The sequence below is a fragment of the Neovison vison genome, chromosome X (genome assembly GCF_020171115.1).
Source record: "Neovison vison isolate M4711 chromosome X, ASM_NN_V1, whole genome shotgun sequence".
NCBI lineage: Eukaryota > Metazoa > Chordata > Mammalia > Carnivora > Mustelidae > Neogale > Neogale vison.
Window position 1 is genome coordinate 112,709,462 of NC_058105.1, and position 25,264 is coordinate 112,734,725.

At 42.4% G+C, this 25,264-nt stretch overlaps 1 protein-coding gene across 3 annotated transcripts in view; it reads right to left on the reverse strand.

Moving 5' to 3' along the window:
- Window positions 1-356: 356 nt before the first annotated feature.
- The window catches only part of PTCHD1 (patched domain containing 1), a 58,027-nt gene continuing 33,119 nt past the window's right edge, over window positions 357-25,264 (reverse strand). Inside the window, exons 1-3 of one of the 3 annotated variants that reach the window (XM_044235121.1) lie at window positions 22,067-22,131; window positions 19,049-19,709; window positions 357-7,235 (exon numbers count right to left, since the gene is read on the reverse strand). In XM_044235121.1, the coding sequence (XP_044091056.1) occupies window positions 5,581-7,235; window positions 19,049-19,709; window positions 22,067-22,069 (2,319 nt within the window). In that variant the 5' untranslated portion in view covers window positions 22,070-22,131 and the 3' untranslated portion in view covers window positions 357-5,580. Of the gene's footprint in view, window positions 7,236-19,048; window positions 19,710-20,286; window positions 20,412-22,066; window positions 22,132-25,264 lie in introns of those variants that run through there. The other 2 variants (XM_044235120.1, XM_044235119.1) reach the window with 2 other exon arrangements.

A 25,264-nucleotide genomic window follows, 5' to 3' on the forward strand; every position in this document is an offset into this window, starting at 1 on the left:
GTTGGATGCCCCCTCTGTATATGTATGCGTGTGGACTGTGCTTACTGTAATTTTGAGGCTACAAATATGTTGTTGCAATAGTGAGAATGTAGTAGCAACCTGGTATTCTTTCTGTCAAGAAGAGCACAGGCAGAAGGGTCCTTTCCTCAGTTCTTCCCTGGAGAGTACGTTTAGCTGCTGCTGGAACATAAATATGCAAAATAAATAAACAAATGAATGAATGAAGAATAAATGAATGGAAGTAGGCACTTGGATGGGCATGAAGGTACCAATATTCGGAAGTAGTTTTGGCTTCTTGGAGAAAAAGTGGTTGAGGAACTCTTGATTGCCCATTAGCCAAAATGAGGACACCAGAATCACACTCCCATTGAGGTCTTTATTAATTTAGGACAGTGGTTCTTCACCCTTTTTGGGTCACGGACATCTTTTAGAATCTGATGACAACTATGAACTCTCCTTTTAAGAAAATGCACATATTAAACATATACACACATTTTTGCATATAATTTAATTTTAGGGAGTTCAGAGTCCTGCCCTCCCACCAACTCATTCATGCCCCCCAGGTTAAGACCCCATAATTTAGATACATAGAATTTGGCAGTAAAGTGGCAGAATGGAAAAAGGACTGAGGCTAGGAGACTAATTATAGTCCTATATCTGCTTCTAACTAGCTCTGTGCACGTCATTTCACTTCTCTGGGTTTCGGTTTTCTCAGGTGAAAAATGAGGGAGTAAGTGTAATTCTCTCCAAAGATTCAACTGGTGTCAACATTCTGGAGGGGGAAGAGGCTGGCACATTCCACAGCAACAGCATTCCTTCCACCAGGGTTCCTCTGTGGGCTGCCTCCTTGGTATACATTGCTTTTATTGTACTTTGAGAAGAAGCCTTCTTTTCCTACCCAGTAAGCTCTTCTGATTGCTTGTGGTGCTAATTTTAATCTAACTTGAAAATCTGCACAGAGGCCATAGCTCTCTGGTTGCCTCACTTCCTCTTCCTTGCATGGTACCCTTGTAGATAGCAAAGAGGACTTCAAACAGATCACCTGGGCAGAAGGGGGGCAGGGGAGGGGGAAGACTGGGGAAGACATCCTGACACTGCCTATTCAGGTGAACGGATTCTAGCTCATTCACTTTCCTATTTGCTAGCTCGTGGACTGGCAGGAAACAGAAATCAACAGTTGTAACCACCACAGGGAAGAACTCTGCCATGTGCTGGCTGCAGCCATCCTCAAGTCTTTGCCAGAGAATCCACTAATACTAATTTAATATTTTCCTCCATGTCACAGCTTTACCATGCTTTTAAAAAGTGGGAAGTTTTTCTTCAGCTACCTGGTGCTTTTTGTGGAGAACAAACTTAAAAGCACATTTCCCAGCAGGAGTGTTCAAATATCTTCAATCAAGTCAGGCATAGTAATTAAATAGCAAGTGGCCTTCCCTCCCGACTCTTACCCCCAAGTGCCTATATCCCATTTTTTTAAAGGATTACAATCCAACCCCAACATCCAGAGCTTGTGCCCTCTTGACAGTTGCCCCACCGAATGGTGATCCAGCCAAATTTTGAATGTCCTGAAATGACCGGGAGAACTAATTGCATCTTCATATAGCCCTAGTTCTGTGCCCAAATCTGCAAAAATTTACTTCTCTGAGCTTTATTTACATCACGAGCCCTAGGCTACTGTATGGGATAGAGAAATTATAAATAATATCTTGAGTTTCTTCTCTACACCAGCCCTTGCCATGAGCACTTTCTCAACATCATCTCCCTTGACCCTCACAGTAAATCAAATGTAGACTCTCTGAGGGCAGGTTTACTTTATCTGTTCACTGCTCTATCCCCAGTCTCTAGAATAGTATCTGGGTGGTATTAGCACTCAGTATGTATCTGCTGAATTTAGAGACAGTTCCTGTTATTATCCCCATTGAGAAAACAGATTCACAGAGTTCAAACACTATTAAAAGCTGCAGGGCTACTTTAATAGGATCCAAAGGAATAAAGCCATTATGAGGAGGATATCATTTGTGTTCAGGAGGCTCTGCCTCTGCCACACCCCCAGTGTGGCTGTCCAACCCACCTGTTCTTGAGATAGACACAGCCACGCTCCACTGCTGGGGCTGGAGGAGAGTGGTACTGGGGTCCCGGAGTGCCACTTAGAACAACTGGGTGGTGGTTAGTTAAAATAACAGGGTTATTAAGGGCCTCATTTAGAGTAGCATTTTGCATAAATAACCATATCCATGGAGGATGGCATCTGATTATCTCTCTTCTGAGTGAAGATTGAGGGGGTGAAAATGGTAGGAAAGACGGGAGCAAAACAAGGAAACACAAACAAACACTACAAACCAAAGCAAAGCAGAACAAAACCCAAAACTCCAAAACCAAACCAAACCAAAACTTAGGAGCTGGAACAATAAAGAGGGAGTTTCATGAGGGTTTTTGTCTTGTTTTTTTTTTTTTTTTTTTTTCTGTGGAGAAAATGGCCTTCTTTTAGCACAAGGAGCCCTCGTGGTACTTGTTGGACCATTGGTATGGGGTTAAACAATAATACCATGTTTCAGTATCATTTTCTTTGTTGCAAACCCCAAGCTTCTTGTAAATTTACATATTCTGCAGAGCTCTATTCAATGAAAGAATATCACCCTGACCCTTTCCTTTTCTTCGTTATGACTGGTCAAGAACACCCAAGTATCACAGTTTTTTAGTTGACCAGGAGAAATGTTTTTGATGAATGGAATATTTTCTTTGGTAAACAAACACCAACTCAAAACCAACCAATAAGTTTCTTTGGTAAAGTGAACATTAATGTCTTGGTTGGAATTAATTGAAACTAAAACTTTTGCAAGTGTTTGCTAGGCTTGTTCCTTCCCTCTTTATAGCAATTGAAAAAGAAAAACTTGATGAAGTAAAGATAAAGACTTAAATTTTATGGGGATGTGATTTGGAGTTGCTTCTCAAGTGTCTTCTCCATGATAGGGTTAACCCAATGCTGTCAGAGCAGTAATCATTAACGAGTAAATAATAATTAATGATTAAATAATAATGATCTAACAATAAACAATAAATCTTGGCATGCAGAGTCCCCTAGTAAAAAAAAAATCATTCCATAGTCAGAATTCCATAAGCCTTGATTTCAAGTGCTGAAAAGGGAAGTCGACAAGGTTGAAAATGCCCTTCGTCTAAAAATACAATATTCCAAGGTATACAGAGACTCAGTCAAGTTGGGAAACTACTATCTGTCATAAAACAAAGTTCCACAGCAAGTCATTCTGTTTCATCAAATTGAATGATTAAATTCTCAGCAAAATCCATTTAATTGGTGTGTGTATTTTATCAGTGTTTGTGGAGTCGCTTTAACCCGAGGTGCTCCACGTGGCCGACACTAAATCAATGGCTGATTTAGAACACACTGCTCAGAAAATGATTTAGCAACATATGATTTAAGAATAAAACCAATCCCCTCTTCAGCTGTGTTTTATAAATAATAGCCTAGTTGCAGGCCCCTTGGAGAGAGAATTGATCGCAGATCTATTATGCGAACTTGCCCTTTTTCGAGGACTGTACTTGTCCTCAGATTAAAGCTCATTATCTTCTAGTTGAGTGCATAACACGTTGGTATGATCGCTTAGTGTGTCTGCAGGAGAGACTGAACAAATGTGTAATGCACTAGCTACGTATTGAGAATTGAGTGAACGACAGTACAGGAAATAGAAAGCACAGGTTTGCACTTGGTGCATTTACACTGGAATTATTTGGGCATTTTTGCTGTTTGGAAAGACAATGGCAAACCAAAATCCCAAACATTACCCAGACATTTAAAAAAAAATATATCTGCCATGTGGCCAATAAAGTCCTATGTTCTTTTCCTTGGAAATGTACTTTGAAGGGAGTAATAGCCCTCTTAAGGGAAAATCTTAAAGTGGCTTGCCCTGTCTTAGGCATGCTAAAATGATGGAAACCCTCTAGTGGTGTGACCCTGGCTGAGTCGCTTTACTCTCCTAGGTCTCAGTTTCCTCCTGTGCGGAGGATGGGGAAGTTGCACAGTACAGAGAGCAAAGGTGCTTTTGGGAAACGCTTCCCACTATAGATGTCTAAATAAGCTACATCTCTAAAAGGGAAAAATACTGTAGACATTTGCCTCAAATGTGACCAGGAAATAGCGTCATTTTTATAGACATAAAGAAATGCAGAGGTCTGGGGCAACATACACAGCCTCTTCCAGTCAAAGTTGTTTCTGTTTAGAGCCTGTAAATACCGTGACCAACAGTATAAACATCTAGGCTCGTTAATGTACAGAAGGGCCGTGCAGTGCATTGGACGGGCACCAGCAAAGGTATGGGGGGGCGGGGTGGGGGGCACCAGGATGATGAAAGTGCAGCCAGCTTAGCAGAAACGTTTGACCACCATCACTGATAAACGTGTATTGGTGATTACGTCTTCCAGTCATTTCCATCTGTCTCCCCTTCAGTCCTTCATCTCCCTGCCTGCACTTCTATGAAGCTTCTCAGTTTCAGGACTTAGAACTCACCAAAGAACTTCCTTTTCTCCTCTGTGTCTCTGAGCAGCCATGACTTGAAATGTTATGGCAGATGACCATGTCAGTGTTCATTTCTCCTTCCTCAGCTATGCACAGGCAGATGTTGCTTCTGGGCAGCCACACAAACACTGCATGTAGGGTCAGACCACAAACAGCTGTACCAGTTGGCCATATTTTTTGTTAAAATGGAGACACTGCCTCTGGGTTCAAGTAGACACCTGCTTTTCCTTCATCCTGCCAGGTATTTGGGATTGGCTCTGCAGCTTTGGGTACCCGGAGCCTCCTGCCAAGAGCTGTAACTAATAAAGCAGATCCATTTGGTGACAAGCAACAAGATATTCCAAAATAGAATTGCTCCAACTCTGCAGTGCTGGAGCTGTCATTGGTTTAAAGGTGTATTCACCAAATCATACACATGGTCAAAGTATGCTGATGGGGGGCTATGATTTCTTCATTCTGCACAAAAAACTGCCTCACCTGGGCGAATTTGGGAATCACTCAATTTCATTCCATGGGTGATGGCCACTCTACCATGGGTCACTTCCAAGGTTGTGGCTTGCCTTTGCTGGCTAGAACTTTTGAAAGCATCTCCTTGGGGTGCTGGGGAGCTAGATGAGACAGCTAAGATCTCAAACCACAGACTCTGCCCGGAGCTACTGCTCTGCAGAAGTTCTGGAAGCTTTATTGTTTGAACAATGCTTAAAGCTATTTCTGCTTTGGCAGCTGACCTTTCAATCAGTAGGTTTTTGTCACAATACCAACAACATCTGCAGTGTGAATAAAATAGGATTCTGCTTGCTAATAAGCTTTCTTCTATTTGATCTTAGTTTAAGAGATGTGTCTGTGTGTGTATGTGTGTGTAAATTCTTTCTGGTAGCAGTCCTTTTGTTTAAAAGACTGAAAATATGCAATGCCCATTTTCCCCCTTGTCCTTTACTTTGGCAATGTCTGTTTCTTAAAAAAGAAAGAACAACTTTGAATTTGTTTCATTAACATAATCTCTTTGCTCTCGATAAGACCTAGGGTGAAAATATAACAAGCAGACTCTATCACACTGTTGTAATTTGGTCAACCACTCGGGTACTGTCAATATCCACCATTTCCACACATTCGATTTCCTCCCGGTTTTCAGGATTTTTCTTCTCTTTCCTTTTTTTCTTAGAGGGTGGCAGGAAAGTCAGTATCACAGGTAAAATGGCAAAGCAGTGAAAGAAGGTGACAAATGCTATTAAAAACAAGCACCTGAACAGTGTACAGGTCAGATTTGAAGGCACAGCTGCGAGAGGAATCAGACCAACGATATAGCAGAGGTAGCTCTGTAAAATTGCTACCCCGTGCACTTCCAGGGCATTCTTTACCCATTTAGTTCTTGTGAAATCCTTGCCCAGAACAAAGGTGGATAACAGTGGAGCACAGTTGTCAATTGTGTAGTTAATTCCATAAATTAAGCATAGCACAGAAATGCAATCCAGTTCTACTTTCCATAAGGTCATGAAACCTATAACTCCAAACTCCACGGACACAACCGTTAGAGTGAGCCAGACATTAATCAGAGAGTCTGCCACCAGGAATGCCGAGAAGAAGAGCAGGAACAAAGCACTGATGCAGGAGTTGTGCAGGGGGGCTCCCAGAGAGGAGGCATATCGATCCATATACACGAAGGACGGGTTGAAGACAATGAACTTCACCTTAGAGGTGACAGAAAGTCTCCTGAGGGTCTCCAGGAGATCATAGAGTTCTTCTCTGTTAGTTTCCATGGTCTTGGCCACCAGAAACATTCTGGAGGCCACTACATCAACCTCATCATTGTACTTTTTAGAGAAGATGATGTCCTCTTGAAAATGTGAAAATTGGGGAGCTTTCAGGAAGGAATTCCTCAACATGTCTGTGAAGTTTTTCTTAGGCAAACCAGTGGACACATTGAGTTTCCGAAGGTAATTTAAATAGCTCTCAAACCAGGATATCCGCACGAACCCCTTGGTGTATTCTAGCACATCTTCTTGGACACTAGTGTTCCAGTATTCTATGGACTCGTATATGTAAAACCCAATCACCGGACTGTAGTTACTAAAGTACTTTTGCTGGGCAGTAGTGTACTCAATGGTTTGCGTCGCAGTTGCTACGATGTTACTAAGGTCTGACCCTTCACTGACCTGCAGATAGCCCATTAAGGCAAAGGAAATATAAATAAGGTAAAAGAGAACTACAAAAGGCTTGACATAGGTGTTGGTTATCCAGTCACAGTAATAGCGTTTGAGGAAACATACCAATAGGTGACTCTCGTAAGTGTTCGCTTCCTCGCCGTCGGTTGTGTCCTCACTGAATCTGGCTGTCAGGAGAAACCTGTACCATGCCGGCTTCTCCTGCAATGCCTCGGGCTTTGGGACTTTCCTACAGAAGATACTATGCTGGTAATTGTTTTCTATGTAGCCAGTGAATACCAGGCTGGAACCATAAAACGAGAGTACATAGAGGTAGTTGAAGAAGATTGCAATACAGGAATTGCAGCAGAAAATCCTGGCTGCCTCAATGTTCGTGAAAGGGCTGGCCCCTATGCCGAAGGTGACCAGGTACATGGCAGTGGTGAGAGAAAAGGAGAGCATGGAGTCTGCATAGACTGCTGCAGTTCTCTCTTTAACATGTTGGTCTTCTCTAGTTTTCCTCCAGGAGGATAACATTTCAAAAGTCCCATACAATCCATGACCTGAGGGGGCAGAAAAAGACCAGATCAAAAAGTTTAAAAGACTAACCTCTTTCAAGAGAGGAACCGACTTGGTCATGGGCAACTACCGGGTCAAGGGGAGTACAACCAGCCTTGGTGGTGACAGATTGTGAATGCCAAGAATTTCTTCCGTGGAAGAGAGCCCTGTCTTTTAGTGAATCCTAAATGTTAATGGCAAGTGAAAGATAAGGAGGAGCTAAGATCTCCATTGCTCCTTTCTGGCTCAAGAATGTGGGCTAGACTTTTGCCTATGGAAAGCCGAGTAGACTGGCATCTGTCTCTTGGGGATTATATACATCGAGAGGTTAGGGCTGTTGGGGCAGCTTGCAGAGTTTTTGCTTCCCTTGCTTGGTGGAACACTCCAGAGAAAGCTCCTGGCCACTCATCAGTTGGCTTGGCATCCCCATAAGTCTGGCTGGAGGTCAGCACAGAGGAAGGCTGTGGGCAGAGGGTTCTGAGTTAATGTCTCATCATCTCGTCTATGTTTGGCCAAAGGGAGGGCGTTAGGAAGAGAAAGAGGCACTGTATTTAATTTGAGTCTTGACGGGAACCTAAATCACAGCCTCTTCCCCCCTCCCCCACCCCCAAGTATCAGTCCAGGGAACAATAAATCTGAGACACAGAGGGAAGCACAATAAGTAGCACTGGGTTTCAGTGAATAGGAAAGATAGAAACTGCAACACGGTTCACATGATCTCTCCCTGCCTCTGATAAAAATTAAATTTCTGCTTGTAGATGTATAGTTTGCGCTTTGTCTTTAGGGACCTGTTTGACCAATTTTGCTTGTTTGTAGATGACGTATCAAGCAGGGGCTGACCCTGCTGGCTTCTCTGCACTACTGGGCAATGGCCTCTGAGGAAGAGACCCAGATCAATAACCCTTTCCTTAACTACTTAGTGCCTTGGCCTCCTTGGTTAGTACTCCAGAAGCACGGGAATAGCAGAGGTATGGGAAGTGCCCATGTTTTGATTCCATTCTCCTGCTTGAGACTAGATCTAGCTTGCCTTCCCCCACCTCTCCTGGTTGGAGGTAGACACTCTCCCAATGGTTCTTCCTGGGTTTCCAGGCTCTTGTGACACTGAAAAGCCACCGGAAGTGACCTGTTGTAGCTTTCAGTCACCCCTATCTTGGCTCTAGGATCAGCAGATCTAATTTTCTGCTTCTATGCCTTGGCATATTCAATCCCATTATTGAGGAGAATAAAATCTTTACCCACTGGTACAATAGTTTTGTTTTTAAAGAGGTATTAAAAATCTCTGGCCAAGCATAATGCTGAGTGAAGTGAGTCACCGTTATCTTGTGTGTTCAGTAACTGGGTGAACACCTTCCCTCATGCCCAGGCTGGCATTTACATCCTTATTGTGAAGTCTTGTTCGCTCTCACACCCGTTGTCCGTTTTGTAGTCGTGATACAGGCCTGTTTTCTCAGAAGGATTTGGCATTTATCTGCATTTACTAGGCGTCATTTTGCAGCCACTTTGAGAGGGCAGGTTGGGACTGTCAACCCGATAACTAGCACTGTGGCCCCCCTAAATTGGAGGCACCTGAACTCCCCAGACATGCAGCCAAAAGTGCACTCATTGACTGGCATCCTGTTAATTATGCTTTAGAAAGTCAATGTCTAGTCTCAGAAGGGAAGACTATTTATTAAGTCTGTTTCCACATTGTTCTCAGGAAGGACTGACCGACCTTTGTTCCAGGACAATGAGAGTCAAAAGAGGATTAATCCCTCCAAGGCATCTGCACCCTGGGCAGACAATACTGACCATTTCATCTGCAGCCACGTAGACTAAGTTCTCTTGGACTTAAAACACACTTTAAAGTTTCACTGAAAATGGCAAATGGAGTGTTGTTTTTTTTTAAACAGTGTTTATATGCTAGAAACAAGAAAAATGTTTTAAAACAGGGCTTTAGTACTGAGTCATTAAATATGTTAAGAATATAAGAATGCATATAGCAGGATTACAATTAGTCATATAGTAGAATTTAAATTAAATCTAAGTCAATGTGATGTTTTATAACATTATCTGATTCCGACTCCTGTTGAAAAATACCCTAAGAATCCCATTTCTCACAATGTTGTTGGAGTAGTCTTAGAGGCTAAGTGAGGAAAGGAATTGGAATTAACAAAGCTATTACGTGAAGAGTGAGGCTCGAGGGTCCAGAATGAAAATAATCAGACTCAAGGAAAGCTGGAAATAGACTGTGAGCTTGTCTCCTGAGTTCTGTTGCTGCATTTTAAATGCTTTGTCCTTCTACAGTTTGATCATTTTTATTGAGTCCTGACTCTCTTTGCATATGATGTTGTTTCTCGGGGCAGCTCCAGAGAGAATTTTCCTTTTATTCTTAGGGGCTTTTTGGAAACTATACGTTTCCTTCTTTCCTCTCGCTACAGGGGTATGCATGTAGACACTCGCAGAGGCAAGAAGAAGAGGCCCCAAGAAAGAATCTGTTCCACTTGATCACTCAGAATTTGTTGCTAGTTATTGTTGTTCTTGCTTCTGAAGGCCCCCACTATCCTTCCTGATAGGCCAGATTCTTGTTTCTCAAGCCATACCTTTCTGGCAGATGCTTACACCCTAAATTCCAAATTGGAAGTATGCAGTGTCTTTGAAGAGCTCTTTGGATTTCAGGGACAACTGCGGACACCATAACTGGGCCTCCTTCCTGAAATTCAGTCAGTCAAGAGGAAGATGAGTGCCAGCATAGCTGGACCAGCCTGGAGCACCTCGCTGTGCCTAGACCTGATTCAGACCTGATTCACAGCAGGTAATTATGTTGAAGAGGTCAGTCTGTGACCCTAAAGGAAAGCTGAATGATGGGGTATCTGTTTCCTGGCCTGGACTCAAGGGGAGTCATATTCTAGGAGTCCTAGGACACGAGGAATACCCTGCCTGCTCCCGCAGCCCCCCAGAATGCCTTCTCTGCCCATAACTATAGCTGAATTCCCTTTGGTTTTGGCCTTTGAGGGTGTTCTTACAAACGCAGACCCCTCCGGGACAGTGTACTGTGTCCTGAAGCAGCTTCCCTTCAGTCTGGGGGGGTGGGGAGACAGGAAAGAGGAAATTAGAGGTAGGTGGATTTCACAGAGACTAAATCCTTGGCAGTTTTTCTTCCAGCCAGCCCTGGCCTTATCTTTTGTAGCCCATTTCAGAAATGGGCTAGTGAAATCAAGGAAAGGCAGGGAAGAAAGGTTTTGGTAGGTTCCTTTCCTCTTCACTTTCCTCTCTCAGCAGGTGCCTCCCTACTTTAGTGTCACCATCATCCATCACCCTCTTAGCCTTGGGGCTGGGGTCCAGCAAGTAGGACTCTGAGGCCAGATCGCACAGATGTAGGCAAACAGATACTGCATGTGGACTGAAGATACTTTTCAGAGGTTTGGCTGTCATTTCCCCTATTTTTAAAAGGTGCTTTAAAAGCAAAAATATTGCTATCTTCTTAGCATTGTAGTTTTTAAATTTTTCTCTATGAAGTCCGAACTCTGTAAACCTCTCTATCAAATCTGACCAAGGGGTGTATGTCATTGGTGCAAAGCATCATTCTAGCAAGGGACCATTATCCATCTCCCGAGTTGCAAGCCTGTTCACGAGCACTCTCTCGTAGCAGCACTCATGTAGGGAGCTACCCAAACCTGAAGTTCCAAACAGACTTCGCCTTTGGTGACCGGAGGGCCTGTGGTGGTTATAGGAGGCGGGGCTCAACGTCACAATGGCAGATCCATGGCCCAAGACCCGGAAGTAAAGACTATCCTGGTGAGTACACCAGAAACCAATTGATACCCCACGGGATTCCCTCTCTTACAGTCACAGTGTTTAAGGCTGAGGAGTTGCCAAAGGGAACTGTTAAACCACACATATTGATTCTACCAAATTCTTAAGATAAACTTCTAAAGTATTCACTTGTCTTTTAAAAGCACATGCAATATGTTTGTTTCTATTTCGGTACACTGCAAGTCTGTATACTTCCATGGGTGTCAGTATGTGTCACACGTACAGGCCCAAGTTCTGATTATTCATGAGGGAACACTTTGAAGCAGTGGGGGCTTTTAGCCAGGTCTTGGGGTGAGGACAGTGGAGTTCTTTGCCAACATTGAGATATAATTTGTACCAGGAGTGCAATTTACGTTTTATTAGCAGTAGACTTTGGGACTATCATCTAGTAAAATTAAATACTAGAGGACTTAGGCTAATCATTTGTCTGCTTTTCCAAGTGATTTTATATCTGTATGTACACATGACTCTCAGGCTTTGGAGCCATGAGGAGAGAAAGCAGCACAAGTGATAAATAGCACTAATGGTGGAAAAACCCCAACTGGCTAATCTTCCAGTCACTTAGGGTGAGGCTCAGGAACACTCCCAGATCAAATCTCATCCTTACCCAGACCCTTTTCTGGAGCTGACCAAGGCCTTCAGGGTTGTTTATAATCCACTAATGCAGGAATTTACCAACAAATAGTTGAGAACTAATCCAACTTTACCCAGTAGTTGTGCTTTGGGAAAGCTATTCATAAAACAAATATTTTCAATGTATGTAATGGTTTTGCTATCAGAGGCAGTCTGGGTGATTTGTTTATTTTTTTGCCAATGAATAATTGCAAGCAAATTGATCTATTTTGTGCATCTGGATACTGTAGGGCAGATTTTTCTCCAAGCCCAGACTCTCCTGCCTTCCCCGACACACACAGACATAGCACAGAGGCTGATGCCTTTGGGCACTACTCACATTTTCATCCTTTCCATACTAGCAGGATTTCCTCATCTGGAGTTCCAGAACACAAGGAGTAGCTGAGAAGATGAGGAGGTGAAATGGGATGGCTTGCTGGTGGATGATCTCTTAGTTTCAGTGTAAAAACATTTAATATCAAGAGACAATGAAGCCGTTTATAGCATGCTTGGGCAGTGCCAAATTTCTTATGTGAAAATAAAATTACTACATTTTTCTAGAAGAACCAGAGTATGATGAATACAGAATATGATGATTTTATGTGAGCAAAATCTGCTTAAAACATATTTTACTCTTAGATGAGCCTCACTAAGTAGCTCACGTTCATAAAATACTTTTCTTTCAGTGACATACCCATAAATTCATGATTTGGGGTTTTTTTTAGAAGAAATTTAAGATGTATGAATGTCAGGGTTGAGTAACATCTATTTTCAGGGGGAAGTTCATTAATTGGGTTACATTTACACTTTGACAGTTATAAACATTTACTTTCTATGCTGAATTGTTTGGTTTATCCCAGCCTGTTTCGTGTCACAGTTAAGAGTGAGAGTTAAGGAAGGTATACTATGCTTAAGTTAAGAAGGATGTACACATCAGGGCAAACACACTCATCCTATGCTTTCTACCAGAGACTTGTCACAGTTTGGCAATTCTAATCACAGCATTGGATTTTAATCTGAGAAATGCTTTTCCTTCATTAGAGAGCTGCAAATAAGAGTCCAAGAAATGAATATGCAAATAGCTTTTCCTTGTTGAAAGAAAGGTATTTAGATACTGAGTGTGTGAGTGTGTGTGTGTGTGCACTATATGAAATCATGTCTGCAAATGGGGCCCGCAGTATATGCTGTGGTCATTGTGTAATATCTTTACATATAGGTGACATATGTAATATATAAATATATGCATATATGTCATATCCTATTCAAATGTTTTATATATATACATATAAAATGTGTGAATACATACTATATAATAGGGAAATATATAGTATTTATATTCAAATATTCAAAAAATATATGCTACATAATGTTATAAACATGTGAAATGCATATGTATGCACATGAACTTATTGCATAATGTATCATATTACATATGACATATAATATAGCTGATATGTTATATACCATGCACACACACACACACACATATGATGGATAGTACGCTGATTTGAAAGTTATTTCGCTGGTGAGGAAGAGAAATGCTAGTGCTACTATACCATCAGTGCAGAGAAGAGGCTAGAATCTCTCTCTTATGTTCCATCTACATTTTGGTTCTTGGCTACTGAAGTAGCCTAGGTGAAATTCAGAATTTCCTTGACAATGACTGTGTATCTTCTTGCATTGTGAGCTCCTATAGACCCTTTTGGTCACTACTACTTGGTCCCAGCAGTGACTTTCTGAGATGCTGGCCCAGTGCAACACCAAACTAGGTATTTTTCTCCATAGCCTGTTATTAACAGCTCATTGTCCTGCTGTTGCCTTTCCTTTGTAAAATCTGCCATTTCCCCAGTCTCTAGACTAGGTGGGGCTAGACCACCTGACTGTACCAAGACCAGGGTCAGAGAGGAGGAGTCACTGCATTCCTCTGCCTCACTGAGCTCTGCATTCTTGGACCTGACCCATCAGTCCTGTTCTCATCCTCCTTTATGGTTAAGAATAGAACAATAGAACATGTTTTGTACCATTTCCCCCAGAACCATTTCTCCCCACTCACCCTTTCATGGAATATGATTGGTGAGGCATAATAAAAGCGTGAGAACTACCCACAAAACTAGATTGCACAATCTCCTTGTAAATGAGTTCCCAAATAGCCACCGGACATTCCAAAAAAGATACCCAGGGAAAAAACTTTGAAACTATTATATGGAATTACTGTCTTATTTTAAATCACATGTAAACAAAACTGAGAATAATAAAACCCCTATCAACTAGGGTTTTTTTCCTCCAGAAATTACTGAACCAATTAGTGATTAATGCTCCAAGCAGAGCATTTCCACAGCATTCTACTCCGTCATGTAGACTGTCATATTGTTGCAGATAATGGACTTCTACAATAATGTATTAGGTTGAACCATAAGAAATTACTGCTTTTTAGTTCAAAAATGGCTGGTTATTTGTACCAATTTTGTAGGTCAAAAACAGTTAAATATTGGCAATTTCCTATGGCTCGAACTTTATAATTATCTGGTTGATTTCCTCACCCCACATGTCTCATGGCTTTAGAAATATGTCAGAATATGGGGTGCCTGGCTGGCTCAGTCAGTAGAGCATGTGACTCTTGATCTTGGGGGTCCTGAGTTTCAAGCCCCATATTGGGCATAGGGATTACTTAAAAAAAAAGAAGAAGAAAAAGAAATATGCCAGAATGCTCAACCAGAAAGCAAAACCTTTCAGGTCTGCTTGAGTTTAGAGCAAAAGTAATTAAGAATTCTGATTTCTCAGAACACAATTTCCTGCACAAGAACTTTCACCTCTTCAAAGCCTAAACTCCTTATACTGCATCATATTCCAGGTGGCATCAGATGAGAACAAATTCTCAGAAAACTGAGCCGATCTTCTGGTTTCTGTTAAATACAGATAATCTTGGAATATACTTGAAAAGAACCAAATGCCTCTGCTATTATTCTCCTCCTATCACTTAATTACATCCTTTCTTCCCTTCCTATCCTTGAATTTGAGTGGCCAGGCTTGAAAATTCAGAAGGAAGAGGGCACGCTGGATGTGGCATTTGACCTTCTCAAAAGTCCCAAACACTTGAAAGAGCTTTGAATCCCCAGTAGCTCACTGTGATCATATAGTGGTTAGCAATCTGTTACGAAACGGCTTGAGGAATATTTTTTTGAAGAACATTTTTTTGTCTCATCTGATCTCCATGGCTTTTGTATCTTGGTAAATGCAAAGCAACCCTTATAAATTAGATTACCACATACAAACTAATACCAAAACTGTCTTTCACCACAACTTCAGTTCTCTCCTTTCAGCTGGTCAGAATATACATGAGGTCACAAACCTTCCACATTAAGAAGGAAGAAACCTTCCTTCGGTTCCCTCCTATATTCTCCAACATTCCATTCCCTTCCTGATTTGTATCTGACCAGGAAAGCTGTGCAAATAGTAAGCCTGTAAGGAGAGCTTGCATGCACAAAATCTTTGCCAATTTCTTAAATCATAGCCAAGTGGAGGGCAATGGTGTAAAGCCTCATCCTTTAAAGGAAGTTCCATAACAGGTTAAAATGATGAGTGTTCGATGTTTACAAATGACAGTTCAAATACTTCAGTACCTGATACTAATGTAGTTTGGAAAGAAAGCATAGTACTTTATGAATAATGGGTATGGATGAGACAAACTCTTTTCCAAGTTTATAGTAACTAAAAAATGTCAATGGACATTTATAATGAGGTAGACCTTTAAGGATTTCAGCTCTGAATAAACTGATCTGACTCATACGGACAGGGGTTTTGGCAGAAGTGGGTTTGTCTGATATGCATGACGCTGATTAAAAACATTCTAAATCATGATGTATCTATGCTTACATCATTGTCAAAATGATTCATCTGTGTAGGATATATTCTTATTGCCAGAGATGTCACGTATCGTTTTGGCTAGAAACGCACAGTCACATCCCATTATGGCGAACTCTCAGAGTTTATCCCAATTCTTTCCTATTCTGGAATTTTGTCAGGTTAATACTGCTTGACACACGTGGTCTTAAAATTTTCCATTCTAAGTCAGTCTACTGCCATTTTGGCATTTGGCTGGATCTGGCCTTATGTGACCGGCATCACACTGAGAATGTTTAGTTTGTTGAATTTTAAATATAATGTTTATTACGTTATAGACCTGTTGTTGGCCAAGGAAATCTGTATAGAGGCTTTTTTTCCTGAGAAGCTTTTCCTTTTAAATGAGGCCACAGAGTTTTACATTTTAATTTGATATTGTATTTATATAACATGGAAAATCAAGAAGTTTTGCTTAAATCTTAGCTTAGGCATAGCCATTTTATATTATAGACAGGCAGATTTTAAAACTGGGTGAACAGTTTATTGACTCATAATGCCAAACCCTTAGCACCACATTTTTTTCTTGGTCATTTGAAATATTTATTGGTGTTTTGGGACTGGTCATCAAAAATCCAGAATTAAACATGGGCTCTTAATGCAGCATTTATGAACATGCTCTTGCTTATATTTCATTTTACAATCAAATTCTGAGAATGAAGAGTTTATCTGTGAAACACAGGCACTGTTGGCTTTATGAGCATATTAAGCACCCATTACATGGTGCAAACTATTTATTGCTGATGGGCCCCAGCTACTAAAATGCATAGCTTCTTTTGTTGTGACTAAGTAATTTGAGATCTCTTTGGGCTGAAAATGTACAGGAAGGTTGCATACTGACTGTCAGCAGGGAAAACTGCCATCAAATCAATGCATTTAACTTTCCTCACAAATTGCAAACAAGAGAGTATTGGGTACCTGCGGCGCTTGGTCTCTTTCACCACGAGCACCAGCTTTTTCTGAATTGAACTCTGACGTCAAGTTCAGTGATCCTAGGTCTCTGTGGAGTTGCGGCGCTACTATTTCTGGATTTGTTTTCTAAGGCCATTTCTTGGCTAACAGCATCCACTCTCTTACGTCTTTCCTTGCACCGATTCTAGCTGGTATATTCCTTTTTGTGCTGGCTTTGATTTACCATGTTTAAAACTTCGTTAGGAAGTACCAAAAGAAGTTTGAAGAAATCTTAAATATCATAACTTAGTTTACTTAATAAAGTTAATTTATAGAAGTTTCAGATGATCCATTTCATTTTACTTAGTGAGATCGATTTTTTTTTTTTTTTGGTGAGGTTAATGTTAAGAAGTTTTGACTATTGCTATGTTGTTTTACATTTTAAGAATTTTAAGAAGCTCTAAATATTGAAGTTTTATTTTTTTATTTTACTTAATGCAATTAGTTTTTAAGAAGCTTTAAATATTGAATCATCCTTTGGCCTCAGCAATCACAACTTGAAGTGTCATCAAACCTGGGCCAATAGTCCTTTTTCTAGCTCTGACAGTCTTTCTTCTTTGTCAGAGAGAGAGAGGGAGTGAGAGCGAGCACAGACAGACAGAATGGCAGGCAGAGACAGAGGGAGAAGCAGGCTCCCTGCCAAGCAAGGAGCCCAATGTGGGACTCGATCCCAGGACGCTGGGATCATGACCTGAGCCGAAGGCAGCTGCTTAACCAACTGAGCCACCCAGGCGTCCCTGACAGTCTTTCTTCTTGATCTTAAAAACCTACTTTCTTCAGTTCTCTGCTCTTTCCTTATTTCTGTTTTCTCTTCCTCCCGCAAAAAAAAAAAAAAAAAAAAAAAAAAAAATCACAAAAACCACTGCATTTTTCAAACAAAAAGCTGAAAGATAAAATCCAAGCATGGGACTAATCATGGGTATAACATGTTCATTTAAAGAAACCTTGACTCAAGCGTCCATGGAAGCTACTACCCAGTGACACTGAGTCTTCAAGGAACCAACATGGAGCCCACCATCGGCTCACATCGTCTTGGGGTTCAAGAGGCTAGTTATGCTGCCTTCTTAATGGACTGAATTAAGGAAGAAGTATGGCAGCCCTCTTCTGTGTTGTGTTTGACAGTGATGAGCAAAGCGACCTGGTGAATGTGCGACTTGCTCGGTCTCTGCAGTGCCCCCTTTCTCTTGAGCTACCATATACGTTTTTATTGTCCAGGTCTGTACTCCCACAGGCCTCAGAGCCTGGAGGGCAGCATGTTGTTTTGTGACCTTGCAGCCCTGCCACCTGCTTATCATTTAACTGTAAGGCAGCTGAGGTCTCCTGAGTAAATCCTTTTCTTTCCTTCTACTACTCCTGAACTGGGCATTAGGGATTCTAATGAACTCAACCATAGTTCTTTCTCATTCAATGAAAAATGCCACTTCATTTGTCATGTCAGTATCTGATTCCAAATGACATTTTAATTTTGCTAAAGGAATTGATGAGAAGTGGCCACAGAAAAGGGAGAAGCCAGCCCCTGGAACCCTTGGCCTGCAGGAACCCTGCCATCAGGCTTGCTGGGCATGCCATCTTCAATACCAGATGAACAGAGCAACTGGTGTTGTACTAGAACCACTCTGGCTTTGTTTTCACTGTGATCTCTATCAGGAAATGCTCGCAGCCCCTAAGAGAGAATATACTGGGATTCTCACACCATCATTTTAAAACATTCTCCTGAGGTTATAGCAAGGACAGGGAAAAAAGATACCTTCTTATTTATTTCTCACTCGTTGCTTTCAAAGTTCTTGTACATTTATCATGTCCCTTTTTGTGATATTCCCCTCCATTCCATCACTAGGGTGGAGAAACTGAGGGTAGCAGACCCTGTCAGTGCCCAACCCATGTGCCCTCCGATTCACTATTCCGCAGCTCACGAAGGCTTCTCGTGACAAACACCATCCACCTGAGGGGTTTTGGGGGCTGCAGGATTGTGCTCAGTCTTCCCTGGGGAGAGCTGTCAATGACTCGTCCACAGGTTTCTGGGTACATGGGCCAGCTTTCAGCTTCCTTGCCCCTCAAGGAGGACCTCTCTGAGGTGCGTTCTGTTAAGTCTCCCAAAGGTCCCCTGAGGGATTGAGCCACTGGAGCCTAAAGCAGTAAGCGGCCCATAAACACAGCCCGAGTTGTCTTCCTTCCCTGACTTGTGTTCTCACTCCGACGCCGGGGCTTCCTGGGCTCACCTCCCAAATTAAAGACTTCTATCTAAATCCTTGTGTCAGGGTCTGCTTCTGGGGAAGCCCCACCAAAGACACTGCAGCACCAGAGAAGATTCATATCATCTAATTGCCACACCGCTACTTACTGGAGAACCAGGGCTGGGACCCATGGCTTGGGACTCCTGGCACATTTACCCAATAAGGTTGCCCCTTGCCAATGGCCAGAACATTACAGAATTGGTCCCAGGACTTTGGGCAAAAGGAAGACATGATAAACAAAACAGAGTCATTAGGTGGCTACTCTTTGCCATTTAGGAACCCAGTCACCACCAGCAGCAGGAGGAAATAAAAAAACGAAGAGCGGTAATTACCTAGCATGACGAAAGGGACTCCCAGGAAGGTGGAATTGTATTTCCCACCGGTAAGATTGATGATCCCGGCCGCGGTGAGCGTGGCCAGGGTTATGGTCACCAGCCCAAGCAGACCGAGCCAGGGCTTGCTGCGGACGCAGTCCTGCATGGAGCAGCACAGGATGGCCATGGTGACCACCAGGATCAGGCTGGTGACCAGGTAACGTTCTGATACACGGCTGGTCTTCTGGAAATCTTCCCTCAGTGAGGAGGACGTGTAAGGGTACATTTTGACTTTGCTGTTGGATTTCTGGAACAGTCGGACAGTGTCGCAGAAGCTGGACTCCCACCTCTCAGCCACCATGTCATTGAGACTGTTGATTGACTGCAGGTAGTAGGTGAGCTGGACGGCCTCTGCAGATTTTACCCGGTCCTTGCTGTGCACAGTGACGCCTCCAAGCTGGTGTCCATTGTACACTGCCCTCCCGTCCTTTAAGTGAGTGATCGGGTATGTGATAGCAAAATTGGTCCGGTTGGTGGCCCGAGCGTTCTTTAGCTCCTCCAGGACATGCACTATGTCATCCACGATGCAAGTCTTATCATTATTCAGGATACATATGTGGGCGAACGTGTAATTAAAACCAGGCCTTGGGACCTGGATCCTGGTCACAGCCGCATGCAACTATGGGAGAAAAAAAAGAAAGTTAATTTATTACCAAAAATAAGACCTCGACGCATGACCTTAGCTCTGTGGATTCAAATATGTCCATTTGGGGGGGGGGGTGGAGTCACTTGTGTCATTTTCAAACTGAACAGTTCAAATGAAATGTTATAAACTTAACAATAGAAACAGGTAGCAAGGATGCAAAACCAGCACCAACACAACCCAGGAACTTGTCAGAGGTGAAAACTGTCTGGTTCCACCTCTGACCCAGTAAATCAGAAATCTCTTGGGTAGGGCCCGGGAATCTGGGTTTTCACAAGCTCTCCAGAAGATTCTGGTAAAGGTACAGTTTGAGAAGCACTGGCGTAAAGCACCAGCATTATTTCCACGTGTTCTCTTCTTTATTTGTGACTCAGTTGGTCTGTAAGTGTCTGAAAATCTCACATACGACCACCGTCTTGAAGATATAATGTACCAAGTGAACTAAGGCACAACTTCACGTGGAGGCTGATCCCTTGCTGCTGATCTCTAGGGCCCCTAAATGACTTCCCCATCCAATTCAGTCACTTGGTGCCATAAAAGACAAGAGGCTCACCTTGAGGGACCTCATATTCTCCGGCTTTCCTCATCTGCTTATATGGGAGGGGAGACAGAACTGCAAGAGTCTGGGGGGTATATACGGAGGTCATGCTAAGGAAGCACAGTGGGATTTATTCTGCACACCTCATCTCAAGTCGCATTTGCCATGTCCAAGCTCTATACACCTGTGATCAAAGTGGACACTGGGAACACAAGTGCTCATTTAAAAAAAATTCCTTATTTTTTAATTAACATATTATGTATTATTTGCTTCAGGGATACAGGTCTGTGATTCATCAGTCTTACACAATTCACAACACTCACCATAGCGCACACCCTCTCCAGTGTCCATCACCCAACCACTCCATCCCTCCCACCCCCTCCCCTCCAGCAACCCTCAGTTTGTTTCCTGAGATTAAGAGTCTCTTATGGTTTGTCTCCCTACTGATCCATCTTGTTTCACTTTTTCCTTCCCTGCCCTCCACAACCCCCTGCCCTGCCTCTCAAATTCTAATATCTGAGAGATCACATGATAATTGTCTTTCTCTGATGTACTTATTTCGCTCAGCTTAATGCCCTCTAGTTCCATCCATGTCATTGCAAATGGCAAGATTTCATTTTTTGATGGCTGCATAGTATTCCATTGTGTGTGTATATATATATATATATATCTCACATCTTCTTTATCCATTTATCTGTTGATGGACATCTAGGTTCTTTCCATAGTTTGGCTGTTGTGGACATTGCTGCTGTAAACAATTTGTGTGCACGTGTCCCTTTAGATCACTACATTTGTATTACAAGCCTTCATTTAACAGCTCCTACTATATGCCAGGCACAATTCTAGGCCTTTTACACAGATTAGCCCATTTCACCCTTATAAGAGACTATGATGTAGGTACAAGTACTAGGCTCATTTTACAGATGAGGAAACTGAGATGGTTGCTAGCCCAAGGTCACACACATAGTCAAAGAGAGAGCCAGGCAGCCTGGCTCCAGAACTTGTGCTCCTGGCCCACAACCTCAGACTTCTAGGTTAACAATGCCAGTAGTTGAATCAAAGTTCTTGCTAGCAACTAATGGCTGAATTGGTGCTTGCACTGCCCAAGTGCTAAGGTGGCCTAAAAAATCACGAGTGCTCAAGTTCAGATATGTAGGAGTATATGTATTCTACAGTCTAAGGTGAGAAAATTAGGCCTTTTCACTGTAAAATGAGCCCAGTCTACAACACAAGGCCAGTGGTAGGCATGTAATTGAGTGTTAAGTAATGAATGTGCCTGTGCCTAGCACTGAGTGCGACCTTGCAGGAGCAGAGATAGTCACTCTGTAGCTAATGAACAAAGAAAAACATTTCATATGTAAAGGGAATCAAGTTTAACACCCAGTTGCCACACCGTGACTATGCCATTGGAAGTCATTACCTTCTGAGAGTCTCCATGACCCTGATATATTTTCTCTTAAATCTGCCCAGATGGATTATTTGTGAAGATATTTTGCTGTGCATGTGCCAGGGTGAGTGGGATATTTATTATGCTTTTTGAAAATGTCAGAGGGGTACCAGCTGTCAAAGTCCTTTAGTTAGCACAGAGAAAGAGTTGTTAATCCTAATTCTCAGTGTGCCCTCCCCCACATCTCCTCATGGGCACCAACCCTGCGGTTCAGGAAACACTTCACCATATTATGTTTGGCTGAAATAATTCTGAGTTCTTTCCCTCATACACACACACACACACACACACACACACACACACGATCTCCCAGAGATACCTAAGATATTATTTTCACAAAACTCTTACCATCTGCTAAATTTTTGCTTTGGTGTTTTGGAATTAATGATGAGCAAAATGTCTTCAGTGATTTTTAAACTTTGAATGTGTCTTCTTATCCATTCTTCTCTAAGTATGGCCCACTGAATTTTGATTACAAGAACTTCTAACTACAAAAAAAAATCCCAAATACAAAGTTATTTTAGGGGAGAGAAGAACCAAGGGGGAATTTAAAGACAAGAGGGTTTTGATAAGTGTTGAAGAAAGACTTTGGGGAAAGATTCAGAATAGGCTAGAAAAGGAGTGGTATTGAAAGCATGTATATGTGTAATATTTAGTGCTTTGTTTGTTCCTACGAACAGTCTAATAAATCTCCCTTAGAATGATTACTAAATATGTCAAGAGGAAAAGATTGCCAAATAAGATGGTGTTAAGCCACAGGGCTGGACCCAGTTATAGCAAGGGGGATATTTTCCATCTAATCTCTAAGGCAACCGTGCCCTGCTGGGTGGGGAGTTAGAAACTATTTAGTGACCTGCCAACTCGGCAGATCTGCTGCTCCCATCCCTGGGACCACAGACTGAAGAAAGCGGACACTCTGAACTCCTATACCACCAGACCGTAGGAGGGAGACTTGGGAAAGGAGACCTTAATGAAGTTTTTGAGAAGGAACGTTTCTGAATTCTCAGCACCAGAGCTGCCGTGAGATGTAGCTGCTTTGAATTTCCAATGGAGAGGTGGGTAGAGTATGTGTCACTCTTGCTTCCGAGTGGCAGGGAGCTGCTGAATGACAAAGCAGCCAGAGAGGGGGCATTGGCTGAGGCCACCCACCTGGCTGGAGGCGTCTGTGGGATTCTACTGTGAGATAAGAGGTGAGAAGATAATAGGAGGGATGGAGAAAAACCAAAACACCTCAGTTCTGATCTCTGGTTCTTATGACTACATATCAAGCATACACATGTGTGTGTGCTTGGCCATGTGCGTAGCTGTCCGCAGGCACATTGCACATGCTACCTGGGTAGCACCTTGTTGGGGTTCTAGAATGCCCTGATTTACTTTCCTAAGGGAGCCCCACTGAGAACAGCATACACATTAATAGGTGTCCTTAGATATATTCCCAGGGCAAAAAGGAAGCCAGAGATTGAAGCTATGCTCTTTTTTGCACCGCCCCCCCCCGCCCCGTATACTTACTTTGAATTTCTGCACTGGGAAAGGAAGGTGAAAATGATGACAGGTTAGTTTATAGTGACTTTATCTTTGCCTTTAAATTAATGTTTTCTCTTGGGGCCAGAAAGGGGAAAGCGAGCCAGGAAAACCTTAGGTGACTAAGGTGACTAAGACACCTCTGTCCATGAAATGCACAACCTCCAGCCATGCAATATTATTATTTAGTTCGGTAGGAGACCCTCAGGGGAAAAAAACAAAAAACAAAAAACAAGGGAAAGTGACACAAAGTAATAGTTCTGACCTTAATATAGTCTGAATCTGTCATGTGAATCAACACATAATCCATGTTTCCATAACTATGTATAGATTCTAGATTATTCACTCAACACACATTCAATAAATACTCATCAAATCTGCCATGTTGCCAATAATAGGATAATTTCCCTGAATTTAGTGTGCTCGTGCTCACACATGGAAAATCACTGAAGAGATACAACCTTTGAAACAAAGGGAATATTCTAACAGTAGACAATGCCAACCCTTTGTGCTAGTAAAGCCCAATCCAATGTCAATCCTGATCACAATATTTTCTATTCTGTATTTGCTGCCAAAAAGGCCAGAACTAAATGTTAGATTGAGATTCATTCCCAGACTCTGACCATACCATTTCAATTGTTAGCTTCTTTGCTCTCATCGCCCCTCAGGTTAAGAATGAGAACAGTAATTGTGACTAGTCTGCTAAGTACTTTCTTTACAGTTTTTAAAAATTTATTCAAAATAAGACTCGGTGGGAATGATTAAATGATTATCCTCATTTTATAGCTGGAGCAGCTGAGGCCTCAAGGATGTCAATAGGTCACCTACGCTGACCCAGTGAGTCAAGGGCAGAGGTAGGATCTTGGGGGCAGCGAGATTCGTGGCCTTAGCCCAGCACAAGTTTGAATGAGGGCTAAGAGGATTTGGGGAGGGGTGAAGTGCTGGGAGCTCATCCGGTTCACATGACTGGCCATGGCGGTGACTGAGCTGTGGGATGGCCATGCTTGAGGATCGGGAGCCTATGAAGAGAGACCAGACATAATCCTAACAGCCAAACCTCATCTGTAGATGGCAGCATTACGTGGCCATATTAACAGGTAGTGAAGGGGATGGGCTTGGAGCTTACTGCCTTTTCTTATTTTCCTTCCAGACTCCATAGCTGCCAAATAAAACTTTTCACAGACAGACTTACCAAGAAGAAAGGCTGAGGGACAGAGTGGAATCCAGTAATAAGAAGTTTTGGCTTCAAGTGTGGCTTCTGCTGCTTCTGTGGGAGTGCCAGAGACCCTAGGAATGTCATTCCTTCAGGTCTCAGATTTATCAGTAAAAAACAGGAGGCTGGTTTAGCTAATCTTTATGGACAGACCCTTTTGGTTCCAACACGACATAATTCTAGGATGAGTGACATCCACATACTATACAATCAGATGTGGGGTGAGAGAAAGTTAACTTCATAAATATCAATTTGAGATTTATTGTAGCTGCTTGAAGTATGCTTTTTCAACACATCGAAGTTCTTTTTAGGTCAATGACAGATCTCATAGTAGATGAAACCCAGAAAAAAACCCATAGGGTAGGGAAAATAGGTTTCCTGGGAAAAAAAAAGGCAAAACAAGACTCCCTTCTCTGAGTGACTTCCCGTTCTGGGGAGGCACTGGCTCTTCTAATCCCCTTCTGCCAGAGCCTGGGACAAAGCCAGTGTGGGCTGCCGGTCACGACAGGCCAGAGTCTAATTTCCTCTCTGCCTCTCCTTGGCACACTGAGATCTTCCTCAGAAGACAGCAGGGGCACCTTGTAGAGAGTACAGAAGGGATCTAGGAGGAAGGAAGTGTCTGGTCCTGAGTGGTGATTAACATAGGAAAAATACCTGTGGGTTCACAGGATCTTCTACGATACCTTTCAGCTCCTCTTTGTATTTGTTTTTTTATTGAGAAGGGGGAGGATCAAGGCCAGAAAGCCACACTGCCTGGCAGAGCAATTAACGGGCTCTAGAAGCTGCGTCAAGCTGTTCCCAGCATCCTTGCC